This window comes from Ranitomeya variabilis, chromosome 2, assembly GCF_051348905.1.
Source record: "Ranitomeya variabilis isolate aRanVar5 chromosome 2, aRanVar5.hap1, whole genome shotgun sequence".
Taxonomy (NCBI): domain Eukaryota; kingdom Metazoa; phylum Chordata; class Amphibia; order Anura; family Dendrobatidae; genus Ranitomeya; species Ranitomeya variabilis.
In genome coordinates, this window is record NC_135233.1 from 413,932,276 (window position 1) to 413,948,878 (window position 16,603).

Consider the following 16,603-nt stretch of genomic DNA (forward strand, 5'->3'; position numbering starts at 1 on the left):
TTAAAAAACTTGCTCAACCGTCGAACTCGCATATGGTGGAATAGGACCTTTTTGGAGAATTATATTACCTAGGGGCTGGTACCCAGGGGTCTCCGTGTACAAATATTTCCGTCCTTCCCTGTAGAAGACGAAAGTCTTCGAGTGAGGTGGGAATCAGCATGTAATTTATGCTCGGTTACTTTTATGCAACTCCTTGTAGAGATGAATAGCAAGAGCCTTGAAAATTTGAATGTTGAAATAGACGAGATACAAAACAAACTACAGCAACAGTGTTCTGCTGATGAACTTAATGAATACAAGATGGAAATGGATAAATGTTTTGTTGAATGGGAAACACAAATCTCTGAAACCAAGACTAAAAAATTTCAAAGGGATTTAAGTGATAAAGAAAATAATAGAATGTTTCGGTGGCAGCATAACAGGATCATGAATATTGACAAAACAACATCTGAACTCACATCAACTTCTACTGCTGGTACTTCTCACAGCTCTTTTTCAGACAATGAGAGATATCCATTGAGATATGGAAAAAGAAGATTTGAGCCATATCGTCGATATGATAAAAAGAAACGACCTGACAGGTCTAATCTTCTCGGAAATCAGATGGATACTACTTCCAAGGTAATTAACCTTTCTAACATCACACTTACTACAGATCAACTTGCTGTACTTAATAGGTGCCTGTCTTTTTCACCAGCATCTAGGTTTAACTGTTTTTCTACAGTTAAAGATTTACAGCTTTTTGCTCGGAAATTAATTTACAAAAAGATGTTTTTTGATCATACTATTGATGTAATGTTTCCATCGGCAGCTGAAAAAAGAAACTCTAATGGACTTGGAGGAGCTAGCGGCAGAATCAGAGGGGACTAGGGGACTATGATAAGTAAGTTTCCATCAGGCCTACTACCTAAATCTAAGAAATTCCCATTAATCTCAGCTCACCCCGAGGTTGATCTTTTTGTCAGGTTGGTAACCAGGGAGATTCAGTCAATCCCCGAAACTATCAAACGTGACAATTTAAGTTACAGGGAGAGAGTTGCTCTAAAGGAATTGGAACAAATGAAGGATGTGATTGTGAAACCCTCGGACAAGGGTGGAAATATTGTCATCTGGCCTGTCTGTATGTACGAAAAAGAGATGCACAGACAGCTGAAGATGGAGTGTTACCGGAAATTAACATTTAACCCTTTGTCTAATTTCAGAAGTGAGTTACAGATTATGCTGTCAGAGGCTGTGGACAATGGTGTATTAACAAATGAACAAATGAAAGGACTTTGGATTGATGAACCTACCATCTTTACCATTTACCTTCTTCCAAAGATCCACAAGGATTCAACGTCACCACCAGGTAGGCCTATTGTCTCGGGGATGAAAAACATCTGTGATCCCTTATGTAAATGGATTGACCATTATTTGAGACCATTGGTGGATACATTGCCACCACATCTCCGAGACACTTCTGACGTGTTGAGAAGATTGGATGGGATTCAGCTTGAATCTGACATGTACCTGGTGACTTGTGACGTTGAGTCCTTGTATACGTCGATCCGTCATGAAGACGGTCTTGATGCAGTCAAATTTTTCCTGGATATGAGTGGTCTAGATGGTGATCTGTGTCAATTTATTCTCAAGGCACTGAGATTTATACTTACCCACAATTTTTTCTTGTTTGGTGATGCCCTCTACCTACAGCTCCAGGGGACAGCTATGGGGGCATCTTGTGCGCCCTCGTATGCTAATCTCTTCCTGGGGCTGTGGGAGAGGGCTATCTTCCAAATTGATCCAGTGTCCTTGTGCGAAAAGGCCATTTTTTGGGGCCGGTACATTGATGATGTACTGATGATCTGGCATGGATCCAAATTAGAACTGGAAGGATTTCTTGTTGATTTGAATCAAAACAACATTAATGTTAGATTGACGCATAAACTAAGCCAGACCCAGATTGACTTTTTGGACATTCTTATCCAGGTGGACCACGAGGGATATCTACAGACAGATTTATTTAGGAAGCCTACTTCCACAAACACCCTTCTTCATGCCTCATCCCAGCATCCTAGACATCTTATATGTCATATTCCAACTGAACAGTTTCTAAGAGCTAGAAGGATTTGCTCCAACGAATCGAATCAAGTTTTGCCAAACAAGCTGTAGACCTACATCAACGGTTCTTGGATCGTGGGTATCAACCTCGATATATTCGTGAGGCCCATAAACGGGCACTTAGGAGTAATAGAACTGATCTACTGAAGAGACGGCCTGATAGGCCAAGGATTGATTCTAAGGTAAGATGTATATTGGACTTTCACTCCAGAAGTGATGAGGTGCATAATATATTGGCCAGACATTGGAATGTTCTACGATTGGACAATACTATTGCTAAGATCATTGATACAGTTCCATCCATTACATTTAGAAGGGCTAACAACCTCCGTGATAAACTGGTCCATAGCCATCATAAAAAAGTTAAAGACAAGTATGTTTTCAATTCTAAGGGCCCAATCTGGGGCTGCACCACATGTGGGAAATGCGTGGCTTGTAAAAACATCATGACAACTAAGAACTTTGTCGATTCTTCCAATACCAAAAAATATGTCATTACTCATTGCATAAATTGCACCACCAAGGGCGTCATTTATTATGGTACATGCCCATGTAATCTTATTTACATCGGTATGACATCCAGAGAATTGCTTCGTCGGGTTCGGGAACACATTTTGGATATTGAGGCTGCCAGTGAGGGTAAAGATGTCACCAGCTTGAAAACCATTCCACGCCATTTTCGTATGTTTCACGGATGTGATTCATCGAAATTCCAAGTGAGAGGAATTGACAAGGTATTTCCCGGTACACGGGGGGGAAATTGGAAAAGGATTCTGGCGCAAAGGGAATCACAGTGGATTTTCAAACTGAACACAATTGCTCCATATGGCCTAAATGATCACAATAGTTTTGTTCCATTCCTTCCTATATAAATGATTGCTGGACCCCTGACAGTACTGATATTGTTCATTTACATCTACTTCATGATATGGGGTATTATTCTGCCATTGTGAGTCTTATTACCACCATCTTTGCGATTTGAGGTTGTAGCTAAGTACATTTTAACCCATTTTTCTTGTATATATATATATATAAAAAATCCCTGGCGCTCTAATATTTATCGCTGTGCAAGTAATCCATAGAGGTATACTTATGAGTTGATTGCCTTGCCACATCCAAGATGGCGTCGCGGTACTGACAGAAGGATAGTGCGCAAGCGCAATGAGAAAGAGGACGCCACTATACTCTTATTGGCTGACAGGTTATGACAAGGAAGTAAGGAAGTAAGAATCCAAGACATGCGCAATGGATATAGTAGAACGCCGATAATGGCGTGAATTGTGTCCTCCATGTGGCTCGACCTGCATGCGGCAGGGTAAGAAGTATGAACTGTAATCAATATGAATTAATTGTGATATATCTTTATGAGAATAAGTTATTAATGAAAGAAATAAGCATGAGGATATGAGATGTTATTAGCACCTTAGCACATTGCACCTTAAAGCACAGGGATGGCACTAATGAACATTATGAATAACTATGTATGTAATTTTTAATAGCCATGATAATATGCAAATTGTTGTAAATTATACCTATATAAGCACACTTGTAAGAAACACCCACTGCTTGAGAAAGGCTCAGTGTGAGCCGAAACGTCGCTCAGAAGATGTGGGTCCATTAAACTACACTTTTTTCACCTTGAAAAGGATTTGGAGTGCTGCCTTCTTTTTTCTATTTGGTATTCAGTTTGGGTAGATGAGTGGACCATTCTGCCCAGGAGGCCAGGCACCCACCGGTGAGCTTTGTGCTGTTCCATTTTCTCATTTTCTGTTTTTCTATTTTTGTCCGGAAATTTTTGCACAATCTAAAAAGATTTTTTCTTTGTATAATTTGCAATTTTTTGCTTCACAAGCCATCTTTTTGTCCCATGGATGGAAACACCATGGAACTAGGAGTCTTTATTTATACACCTGAGGAAGAGGAGCGAATCCTTGGAGGCATCAATGATGAAGCTATTTTTCTTAAAACACCTTCCACATTGGAGTTGAAACGCAAGTATGAAAGTGATGTGAAACGTTTAGTAAATTTACAGCTACATATGATGACTCTGGGACAGTATTACAAAGAAAGTAAAATCCCTAGGGGATTGAGATCAGGTATACGTCCAAATTTATTCCAAGGTAATGCAGCATACTGCGCACGCTTTGTTATGATATCTAACTGTGACGGGGTGTACGGCAGAGCAAGAAGGGACAACAGGCCAAGGGATGATTCCACAGATTTATTATCAAGAACGCTGGAACAACACATGCAGGTAGATCTACAGAGTCCACAATTAGTCCAACGGAACAGGTTCGGGGGCACCTCCCGATAATCCTTGTGCCAGCTAACAAAACAATAGTCCACACGAATCCAAGGGATCCCAAAACAATCCCACGAACGACGAGATATGTCCTCAGCTCAAGTCTCGCTCCATTCGCTTCCGCAGTCACAGATGGACGTGGGGTCTTGCCTCAGCTAAGAATCCCCACTCCTTCTCCTTCCAGCATCAACTCACATCTGATCTCAAAATAAGAATGGATTGTCTGAGCTCCTGGGATCCGCCCATGAAGGGGGTAGGGGTCACACCTTCTATTCAATGGCTGAGTCCACCAGAAGATTCCAGACTAGTCGGCTCCGTAGTATGTACATTTGACTAGCCACCCGCTGTGAGGAAGAATGGCTATTCCTTCCTAGTGATGTTGACAAAGCTTAATTACATTATAGCTTAGGGCTGCAAGTATTGGAGGAAGGAGACATTGTTACAGATTAACTCAAAGCACAAGAAAATACATATATTACAGCTAATAGAAACCAGAGAACAGTTACATACATCAAATGGCATATTATTCAAATACAGGACAGGGCAAAAGTACAGATCATGACAATCCCTTCCCCTCCCAATTTGTGTACGTACTAGGGACCTCTACAGGTCGCTGGTTAAGTACACACAGGCAGAGCGTAACTTACATGTGGCTTCATGCAGCCACGAATTGGCATCGTAGCTCTCCCACATCATTGCCCAGGAGAACATCTGCAGGCAGACCTCCCATCACCCCAACCAAACATCGCCTGACCCCAAAACCAAAGTTCAGATCCACAATGGTTGTGGGAATAGTCCTCCAATGTCCACCAGCCAGTTCAATAACAATCCCAGGTCCTCTATGGATTGCCTCAGGCCGAACCACTCGGGGATCAGCCAGTGTGAGGAAAGCCCCCGAGTCACAAAATCCAATAAGTCTCTGTCCATCCAGCACGACCTCCTGCAAGTGCTTACCTCGATGAGCAGACGTCATCATAGCTGCAGGTCGCACACCATAAACTCCTAGTGGTGCAACATGGGTGGGTGAGGCACTAGGCCAGTCCTCACGTAGTGGTGACACATCTTCCTCCATGGCACTTGGCTGTACATAATTAATAATACGACTGGGTACAGGATCAATCCTCATTTGAACAGCTGGGCAGGAGGCTTGCAGATGCCCCGGCAGCCCACATCGATAGCATCTGTGCTGGGTCTCACTCCATCCAAGGCGTCCTCTTGGGTGAGGGGTAAGGGAACCTGGAGGCCGGCCCCCACCTGAAGGTGCTGTAGGGGTTTGAGGACGACTCCTCCATGAGCTGGCTGGGCATGAGGCCTGCAGATGCCCCGGATGCCCACAGCCATAACACCTGCGCTCTGCTACTTCCTCTCCTCGTCGTATTCCAGAAAACGCAGTAGAAGCAACTGGAGGGACATTTACACGGGTATCAGCATGAGGTGGTGGCTTAGAGGAACGGGGAACAATGGGGACAGAAGAACTGGGGGCCACCGGGGTTGTGGGGCTGGTAGGCCTCTCTCGATCCTCTAACAGAACCCTCCACTGAGGCTTGATGGTGAGAACCTCATCAGCTAGAGCTGCAGCTTCCTCCACAGTGACTGGTCTCCTCTCACGCACCCATTCCCGGATCTCAGCAGGGCACTTGAAGTAAAACTGCTCTTTTAGGATAACCTGGAGAAAGGTCTCCCAGGTTAAGGCCTCCTCTGCTTCCAGCCAGCGATTACATATTTGTTTGAGTCTGTGGGCATACATCTTGAAAGACACTTCCTCATTGCAGGCTAAAGTACGGAACTGAGTCCGGTAAGTGTCTGGCGTCACAGCATAATGTTCTAGAATAGTCAGTTTAATCTCCGCATACTCACAGTTCTCTCGAGGGCCCATGGCTCTATAGGCTGCGGCAGCTCCACCCTCTAAGAGCCCCACCAGATGTCGGACTCGCTCCCTGTCCGGGACTTCCATTAATCGACACTGATGCTCAAAGTCCTGGAAGAAGCTCTCAATGTCGCCTGCAGCCTCATTAAATGGCTTGAAGTCTTTGCGGGACACTCTGGGGAGTTCCCTCATGGTGGGTGCTGGGGTTATAGTCTGTCTGGAGCTTCTAGCTGCTTCCAAAGCGATCTGCCTCTCCAGCAATGCCATCTCCTGAGCTCTGTGAATGGCCTCCCTCTCTCTCTCCTCGGCTCTGTGAATGGCCTCCCTCTCCCTCTCCTGAGCTCTGTGAATGGCCTCTCTCTTATCGTCTATGGTGGTGTCCTTTCCCAGCAATGCCAACTCCTCCTCGTACCACACAACCCACTGACTTTTTTGGGTATTTACCTCCGGCTGCAGTCTTTCCTCCATTTGCTGTGAGGATCCTTCCTCAGCGTCATCTTGCAGGCGAACTCCTTCCAAAGCTGCAATTAGCTGCTCCTTGGAGAGTCCTTTAAAACGGACTCCTACTTCACGGGCCTTTGATTGTAGGCTGCCCAAAGTCCAGTTCTGGTACTCTGTGGTGCTGGTTTCCGATGTTGGGCCGTTGTCCTCCATTCCTTCTGCTCTGATCCCGCTGCTTGCCACCAGTTTGTGACGGGGTGTACGGCAGAGCAAGAAGGGACAACAGGCCAAGGGATGATTCCACAGATTTATTATCAAGAACGCTGGAACAACACATGCAGGTAGATCTACAGAGTCCACAATTAGTCCAACGGAACAGGTTCGGGGGTACCTCCCGATAATCCTTGTGCCAGCTAACAAAACAATAGTCCACACGAATCCAAGGGATCCCAAAACAATCCCACGAACGACGAGATATGTCCTCAGCTCAAGTCTCGCTCCATTCGCTTCCGCAGTCACAGATGGACGTGGGGTCTTGCCTCAGCTAAGAATCCCCACTCCTTCTCCTTCCAGCATCAACTCACATCTGATCTCAAAATAAGAATGGATTGTCTGAGCTCCTGGGATCCGCCCATGAAGGGGGTAGGGGTCACACCTTCTATTCAATGGCTGAGTCCACCAGAAGATTCCAGACTAGTGGGCTCCGTAGTATGTACATTTGACTAGCCACCTGCTGTGAGGAAGAATGGCTATTCCTTCCTAGTGATGTTGACAAAGCTTAATTACATTATAGCTTAGGGCTGCAAGTATTGGGGGAAGGAGACATTGTTACAGATTAACTCAAAGCACAAGAAAATACATGTATTACAGCTAATAGAAACCAGAGAACAGTTACATACATCAAATGGCATATTATTCAAATACAGGACAGGGCAAAAGTACAGATCATGACACTAACAAATATGCTATGGACACAATTCTGCTTAATATTGACTTTTTGCAAACTGAGATTAAGAAATTACAATCGAATATTGGAGAACTGGAGTGCAAAATACAAACATTGATAACTGTTGAAGAATGGAATATTTTCAAGGAAAAAGTTAATAAGGAGGGTGCAAAGTTGCGCAATGACCTGGAAGAGATCAAAAGGAGAAAATAGAATAGAGATCTAGAGGATTATGAAACAGGACATATATATGCATGGCAGAAAGAAAATAGCAAACCTGTCTGGAAAAAGAAAGGTGTTTTGGGGAATAACCATATAAGTAATGATAATGAGAGGCTGACTAATAATGATATTATTTCCTATAGACCAGGACAATGTAATGGAAGGACAATCAAGCGCAAGAGGAGAGGAGGCAAGCGCCATCACCGGTACCAAAAGAAAACCAGAGAAAAACAGATTGCAACCACAGAGGCAAGTAACATCCAAGAAGAAGTATCAGAACTCGTGATTAACATTTCTAACAAGGTATTAACCCCTCCACAGGTGTCAATCCTGAGTAGAGGACTGTCTTTTGCACCTTGTGCACACACAAATTGGTTTGATTTGCAAATAGATCTAGAGAGATTTTTTAGATCTATAAAATTAAAAGAGTGGTTTCAGGACAAGAATATAGTAAGCAAGGTAGAAAGTGGTGAATTTAATTCTAAAAATATGGAATTGAGAAAAAAGAGTGACTTTGTACCACCTACAAACTCCACAATTATAGATGCCTTTGAGAGAGTTGTGAGAAGGGAGGTCGAGGAAATTAGAAGTGGGGTTTCAGAAAAATTTAAACATCCAAATATAACTAGAGAGGAATTCAAGGCACTGCAGGAACTTGTCCATGATGACGACATCATTATAAAACCCGCAGATAAGGGTGGTGCTGTCGTCATCATGGACAAGTCAAAATATATTGCAGAAATTAATCGGCAGTTGAGAGATGAGAGTGTATACAAAAAATTGGAGTGTGACCCTAAGTTTAAAATAAAGGGAGAAATTAACAATTGTTTACAAGAAGCTCTAAATAATAAAGTTATAGACCAAGAACTAATGGATTATCTATCTATCTATAGAATTCCCCAAAACACCGGTACTATACATAACCCCAAAAATCCACAAATCATTGGTCGACCCTCCGGGGCGACCAATAGTGGCAGGTGTGGATTCAATATTCAGTAGAATAGGCACCTTCCTGGATAAAATCCTCAACCCCATTGCTAAAAATTCTAAATCATACATCAAAGATACCACTGACTTTCTGAATAAATTGGAGTCAGTACGATTAGAGGGCGATGTAATTCTGGCATCATTTGATGTCATTTCACTCTATACTTCAATTGAACATAATTCAGGGATAAAAGCAGTTTAAAAAAAGCTCAATACAATTGGGGTAACTTTGGAAGGCAAAAAATTTATAATAAAATTATTGGAAATAATTTTAAGGCGGAACTATTTCTTGTTTGGAGACACCTTTTATTCACAAGAACGAGGTACAGCCATGGGGGCCAATATGGCCCCCGCATATGCGAATCTTGTTATGAGTGCCCTGGAGGAGGACATCGTCTATGTGTCCAACCACTTTCGGCATGTCCACGTGTGGTGGAGATACATAGATGATGTCTTCCTCCTATGGAGTGGCACAGAAAATGAGTTGGATAATTTTCATCAGTTTCTCAATGAGATAGATGAGACTATCAAATTTACGTTAAATTTCTCTAGGTCCAGTATATAATTTTTGGATGTATCTGTGAGACAGAATAATGGACAACTAACAACCACGTTGTTTGTCAAAGAGACTGATAAAAACAACCTCCTAACATATGATAGCCAGCATCCCCGTAGCATGGTAAGATCAATACCTCTAAGCCAACTTTTGAGGGTGCGCGGGATTGTAAAGGAGGACAATGAGATAGAAGATGTGATTGACATTCTGACAAAAAAAAATTTGCATAGGGGATACCCACAGGAAATAATGAATATTGCAAAATGTAGGGTCATAAAAAAAGATCCAAAAGAACTGTTGAGAATGAATGATCAAGAAAAGAAAAAAACATTGACTAGAATACCTTGCATGATGACATACACTGAGGAAAGTGCAAGCATAGCAAGCATTATTAGAAAACATTGGGGGATGTTAGGTAATTGCCTACCAGGAATAAAAGAACTAAGGGAGCCCCCATTATTCTCATATCGTAGAGGCAAGAATATTAAAGACTATATAGTCAAAGCGGACATTGGTCCCCTAAAAAGCTCTAGCCAGACTACGATTACTGGAATGAGCCAAAAAGGCTGCTTCCCCTGCCTGTCCTGTGTGAATTTTTCATACATGTTAAAGGGTCCCACATTTAAACACCCAGAAACAAATAAGGTTTATACAATTAAGCAATTCCTAACATGTAATTCTGACCATGTCATCTATTTATTGGAATGCGCTTGCAAACTATGGTACGTGGGGGAAACGACCTGTGAATTGAAAGTATGTATAAACAATCACCGACATTCAATTAGAAAAAAACGATTAGATCTCCCGGTATCAAAACATTTTGTAGAATTAAAACATACAGAAAAAGATCTCAAGTTCAGGGCGATAGATAGGATCCCCTTACAAAGAAGAGGGGGTGATAGGGTATGCCTTTTAAAAAAACAGGAACTCAGATGGATCTATGAACTTAATACTCTAAAACCTAAAGGACTCAATGTGGAGTTTAAAATTCATGGTATATAATAGCCACACAAGGACTAATCTTGGAATCAGATGTATATGGACTCCTGGAGTACATAATTTGGGGTCCGGTACATAGGTGGTAAATAATATTTGTCACTTTGTATAGTGCCTCAATTTTAATGTCTAATTTTTATTTTACTTTGTATTATTTTAGTGATTCCTCATGACCAACAATCTACATGCTACTTTAAACCTGCCGCGGGATGGAACAACCACATGGAGGAAAAAATAAAAAAATGTATATATTATTTTTTTATATTTATTTTTTGTGTTATAATTTTTCATAATAACTTTTTGCTATTTTTTTTTTTATTTTTTTTTTAACTAAATAGCATGTCATAGCTGTCGGCCAATATTATGATTTATTCCTTAATAAAACTAGTGCATATATAAAAAGCAGCATTTTATCTGAGCGTGGTGTGTAATTAGATACATGGCAAATATATTCACTTATATGGACTCTCTGAAGAGAGATGTTGTGGCCTGGAGAGGCTATACATCACCTTGGGGAAACATTGACAAATGGAATTAGCCTGATTAAGGTTTTTATCCGTTCTGTCAGAGTGAGAACTACAGTCACTTAGCCATTAAGTATCTTTTATTGATATACGCCCTATGCAGGGGCGTAACTACCGCGGTCGCAGCGGTCGCCATTGCGACCGGGCCCCGCAGGTCAGGGGCCCCGGGCCGGCAGGTCTGAGCAGGGCCAGGCTGGCCATCGGGCACTTCTGGCAAATGCCAGAAGAGCCGATGCCAGTAGTGGGCCGCTGCACTGTTCCTCCCCCAGAACCCCCCCAGTGCCGCCGCCGCCGCCGCCGCCGCATTTAACTATACCGGCGTCTATGACACCGGTATAGTTCAATGCAATGATGGGAGGAGAGAGCGTCACCTGACGCTTCCTCTCCCATCATTCCCCGCTCTGCCTCTGACAGTACACTGCGGGTGCGCGATGACGTCATATCATCGCGCACCTGCAGTGTCCTGGGCAGACTGCAGCCGCCAGGAGCAGCGCGGGCAAAAGGAAGGGTGAGGAGAGTTTTTTTTTTTTTTTCTTTTTAACCGGACTGTGGGGCCATTATCGGGGGGGATGAGATGAGATGTGGGCTGTGCTCTATATACCCCTGTGCGGGCTGTGCTGTATATACCCCTGTGGGGCTGTGCTGTATATATCCCTGTGCGGGCTCTGCTGTATATACCCCTGTGGGGGCTGTGCTGTATATATCCCTGTGCGGGCTCTGCTGTATATATCCCTGTGCGGGCTCTGCTGTATATACCACTGTGCGGGCTCTGCTGTATATACCACTGTGCGGGCTCTGCTGTATATACCACTGTGCGGGCTCTGCTGTATATAACACTGTGCGGGCTGTGCTCTATATACCACTGTGCGGGCTCTGCTGGATATACCACTGTGCGGTCTGTGCTGGATATACCACTGTGCGGGCTGTGCTGGATATACCACTGTGCGGGCTGTGCTGGCACCCAACACCATGTTGCAGTGCAGGAGATTCCTGCAACAGTCCGAGGCGTATCTAGGGGAAGCGGGGCGGGGGAAGGTGGGGGGGTTGCGGGGGCGGGGGAAGGTGGGGGGGTAGGGGGGGGGCCCCATTTGGAAGTTCGCACCGGGGCCCATAACTTTGTAGTTACGCCACTGGCCCTATGGCCTATTATAGGTACGATCAGTTCATTGGTTTACGGCTATATGAATAAGCTACAGTACTATGTACACAAGCTGATACTTAAGCGCTTGCCACATCAAAGATGGCGCTCTAATATTTATCGCTGTGCAAGTAAACCATAGAGGTATACTTATGAGTTGATTGCCTTGCCACATCCAAGATGGCGCCGCGGTACTGACAGAAGGATAGTGCGCAAGCGCAATGAGAAAGAGGACGCCACTATACTCTTATTGGCTGACAGGTTATGACAAGGAAGTAAGGAAGTAAGAATCCAAGACATGCGCAATGGATATAGTAGAACGCCGATAATGGCGTGAATTGTGTCCTCCATGTGGCTCGAGCTGCATGCGGCAGGGTAAGAAGTATGAACTGTAATCAATATGAATGAATTGTGATATATCTTTATGAGAATAAGTTATTAATGAAAGAAATAAGCATGAGGATATGAGAAGTTATTAGCACCTTAGCACATTGCACCTTAAAGCACAGGGATGGCACTAATGAACATTATGAATAACTATGTATGTAATTTTTAATAGCCATGATAATATGCAAATTGTTGTAAATTATACCTATATAAGCACACTTGTAAGAAACACCCACTGCTTGAGAAAGGCTCAGTGTGAGCCGAAACGTCGCACAGAAGATGTGGGTCCATTAAACTACACTTTTTTCACCTTGAAAAGGATTTGGAGTGCTGCCTTCTTTTTTTCTATTTGGTATTCAGTTTGGGTAGATGAGTGGACCATTCTGCCCAGGAGGCCAGGCACCCACCGGTGAGCTTTGTGCTGTTCCATTTTCTGTTTTCCTATATATATATATATATTTTAATATTTGTTAGTCCTCTGTTATGTGGGTAGCTTGTTTTGTTCATGCTGTATGTGTTCTGATTTTCCCTTTTGTCTTTGCAGAGGCTTATTTTTTTGCCATTGGCCCCGTCCATCTTTGGTTCTCATTATGGGATGATTGCCATGTAGTATCATCGTCCGGACACTTTTTGCCATATATATTTATGTATTCACGAGGGTATACACTTATATATTTATGCACGTTAATTAGTTTGGTTTATCACATTATTTTGATAACAAAAATTTTTTTACTTCATCAGTATTTTAGTCTTAGTTTCACTTAAAGTTCAGTTTTTTTACTTTATTGTCCTTATATATGGACATATATATATATATATATATGTCCATATATATATATATGTCCATATGACATATATATATATATATATAGAGAGAGAGAGAGAGAGAGGGATTCAAAAAAGAGGCAGCACTCCATAACTAAAGTGAAACATGTGGTAGGTTTAATCGACCCACATAGCCGGGCGACGTTTCAGCTCCATCTGAGCCTTTATCAATCAGTGAGTAACCATACCTGATACCTATTTATATGTGTCTCAACAAGTGTTACATTGAATCCAATCATATTTTACATTCAATTAGTGCCTATGAAACATATACATTATTCATCATATATTTGTATCCAGTGCTCATATATAAAGTGCTTTGTGCTTATGTGCAATAAAGATCTAACTTTCTATTGCCCCTCAGACTATCTTGATTATTTACCTGCGATCTTACAAACAATGATGCGCTTGAGACATGCGCAGTGACGCCGACTTACAAACATAACGTCCTCCATGAGTCCATGGTGAGTGGATGATAATAATAACAATATATACATAAAATAATCATGAACAGGATTTTTCCATCAACCGTAGCGGTGATAAGCAGCCGTGATGGTGACATCCCTGGGGGTGCCTCACCACCTGGGTTGCCCTGTAACAGTAAGCGGCCGACGCGGCCAACGCGGCAACAGTTAACAGGAAGCGCCCGCCGCGGCGCACAGGTGAGGCGGCTCGTCGCTGACGTAAATCAGTTTACCTCAGCTCCCAGTGACGTGCAGATTTACCCGCTCTAAAAGCATATATTTTCGGACGTTCACGCTGAATTCGAGTGCGGGAAACACTTCCACATGGAGCGGTAAGTAGAAGCCATTCTTTGACCACATTTATGTGTAGTTAGCGACTACTAAAAGTTTGCATTTAGAGCCCGGTACAGGTTTTTTTTTCCATCAACCGTAGCGGTGATAAGCAGCCGTGAGGGTGACATCCCTGGGGATGCCTCACCACCTGGGATGCCCTGTAACAGTAAGCGGCCGACGCGGCCAGGCTTCTGGAAGCGTCCTCGGTACGCCTCCAGCGGTTTCCCCCGCATGGAAGTCTGACACTCGCCTGAAATTTTTAAAGTATGAAAATGTGGATTTTCATCCAAAATTCAACTTTGAGTGACATTTATATTTCTGTTTCCCCCATAGCCACAAACGGACATCACTTACCTGCCCCAAGTGCCACAAAGTAACCAAATATATGTCCACGCATTTGAAAAGAGTGTGCCTGAGAACCGAGAGTGATTCTGAGGTACGAAATGCCTTAGCTACCGCCAAGGATACCCTTCAATGTATTGCGGAAAAGGGAACCAGTATCCAATTCAGCGACATCAAGCCTCTCAAATCCCTGTGGGAGACTGTCTCCTTTTTGGAAGGTCGCGGCTTCTTAGTAGTAAATAAGCCGAGTTTTGAGTCGCACGACACGCCATTAACCTGTGAGGGGCCCGCTCAGGAAGAAACAGGCCGTTCGGAGCCCTGCTCCATGCCCCTGGTGGAGCCAGATTCTCCTATGGCGGACACGCCTGCCAATTTACAGCCGGCAGGCGGGTTGGAGGGAGACCCATGCCCGGAGCCTGAACACACAGGGAGATTATCTGTCCACGTAGCCGATGAGGAGATCGTGGATGGCAGTGATCGAAGGATTCAGGCCAGGCAGTGGAAAAACAAAAAACGCCTGGCTACACAGACCGCCGGCTTGTACAAGCGCCATTCGATGGATCACCCCATCCTGAAGGGTTTCCACTCGTATCTATCGGTTACACTTGGGGTCCCCAACTGCCAACAGGAGGTATCGAACTTGGCTAGGTTCCTGTTCTTTATCAACCCAAAAGCTCTTACGCTGGAGTACGTTACAATGCCTAGCCGAGTAAACGAATATTTTGAAAAGCTTAGAAGCCTTCGACTATCGAGCCAGTCATCCCTCAGGATACTGAAGCATATTCGGAGGTTCACCACCTATCAGATGAGAGGCACAACGCTGAGCACCCAGGAACCTCAACTGTACCGAGCCTGCGAGGTTTTCATGGAGTTTACAATGGACCTACAAAAGTCACTGTACAGGGGAGTCTGCAGGGAGTCGGTCGGCAAAAGGTACCCGGTTCAAACGATCCACATATCGGCATGAATATCACACAATAACCGTGAATTACATCACACAATAACCGTGAATTTCTTCTTCCCACCCAGGTACGAAACACTGATGGAGCCCTCAAAGACACCGAAGGACTGCCAGAGAATACTGGAGAAGGCAATGCCTAGATTTCAGGCGTGCCTAGCGGCTGTGCAAGATGGGGGATCCGACCTAGAACGCAGTGAAATCCTACTGTACCTCCAGGCCCTTCTAATTCTCAGAAATCTCCAAAGACCGGGCGTTGTTCGCAACATGACGGTAAGCCGTCAGACTCGGTGGGTCAGCGGCATCGGCTGAACCAGTACAATTATTTCCCCATTTTCATTTCTTAGGTTTCAGAGTGGGATAGGAGGACCCATCACCTGTACTCCGGCAATCGCATGACTATTGTCGGTGTGAAGACACACAAGTGTGACTCGACTCAAGTAGCATCGTTCGTGCTTTCAGAGGAAGAGGAATCGGTAAGTTTTCACCGAGCCAGGGAACCCAGGCAACCCCACTCCACATGGGGAACAAACCCTTCTCTTGTCCCCATGTTAAATCTGTTGGAGGGGTGCTCTCTGGCTTTAGATTAACATGTATTTTTTTTCTCTTTTTTTCAGTGGTTCGAAGTGTACGCAAAATATGTAAGACCTGCCCTTACCACTGACCGACGGACCATCTCAAACTTTTTTGTGACAACTAACGGGAAGGTCATTGTTAATCCATCCAATGCCCTCAAACAGTACCACGACCGGTAAGACAGTATCCACGTCAAGTGACCTACAGCCATGTGTAGTAACAGGTACTGACAATATTATACTCTCCTCCACAGTTACAAACTACCAAACATCACCAGCCAGATCGTACGACGTGTATGTGAAACATGGACTCTGTCACGATACTCCGATTCCGAAAAGCACCTGTTCGCCCGATACTTGGCACATACGAACGACATGGCTGAGAGAGTGTACCGAGAGAAGACCCTGACTGATATGTGTCATGCCCACGAGTTGGTAGTGAATTCGGGCAAGGATTAAGCCCTCCACCGACTTCCACAGGGGCGACTATTAAGCCCTCCACCGACTTCCACAGGCTCCTGGAAGCGTCCCCGGTACACCTCCGGCGGCTGCACCCGCCTGGAAGTCAGACACACGCCTGAAAATTTCAAAGTATGAAAATACGCATTTTCATCCAAAAATTCAACTTTCCGCCCGTGCC

The 16,603-nt window shown here is 44.0% G+C and overlaps 1 protein-coding gene across 1 annotated transcript; it reads left to right on the forward strand.

Moving 5' to 3' along the window:
- Window positions 1–13,933: 13,933 nt before the first annotated feature.
- Window positions 13,934–16,089, forward strand: LOC143809530 (uncharacterized). Its single transcript, XM_077292588.1, has 3 exons — window positions 13,934–15,363; window positions 15,460–15,661; window positions 15,736–16,089. Exons 1-3 carry the CDS (start codon window positions 14,474–14,476, stop codon window positions 15,976–15,978), a joined length of 1,335 nt encoding a protein of 444 aa, XP_077148703.1. The 5' UTR covers window positions 13,934–14,473; the 3' UTR covers window positions 15,979–16,089.
- The last annotated feature ends 514 nt before the right edge of the window (window positions 16,090–16,603 follow it).

Coding starts and splice junctions, on each gene's coding strand:
- LOC143809530 (XM_077292588.1), top strand. CDS start 14,474: ATGTCCACGCATTTGAAAAGAGTGTGCCTGAGAACCGAGAGTGATTCT. Junction 15,364..15,459: donor AGGGAGTCGGTCGGCAAAAG/GTACCCGGTTCA, acceptor CTTCCCACCCAG/GTACGAAACACTGATGGAGC. Junction 15,662..15,735: donor GCGTTGTTCGCAACATGACG/GTAAGCCGTCAG, acceptor TTCATTTCTTAG/GTTTCAGAGTGGGATAGGAG.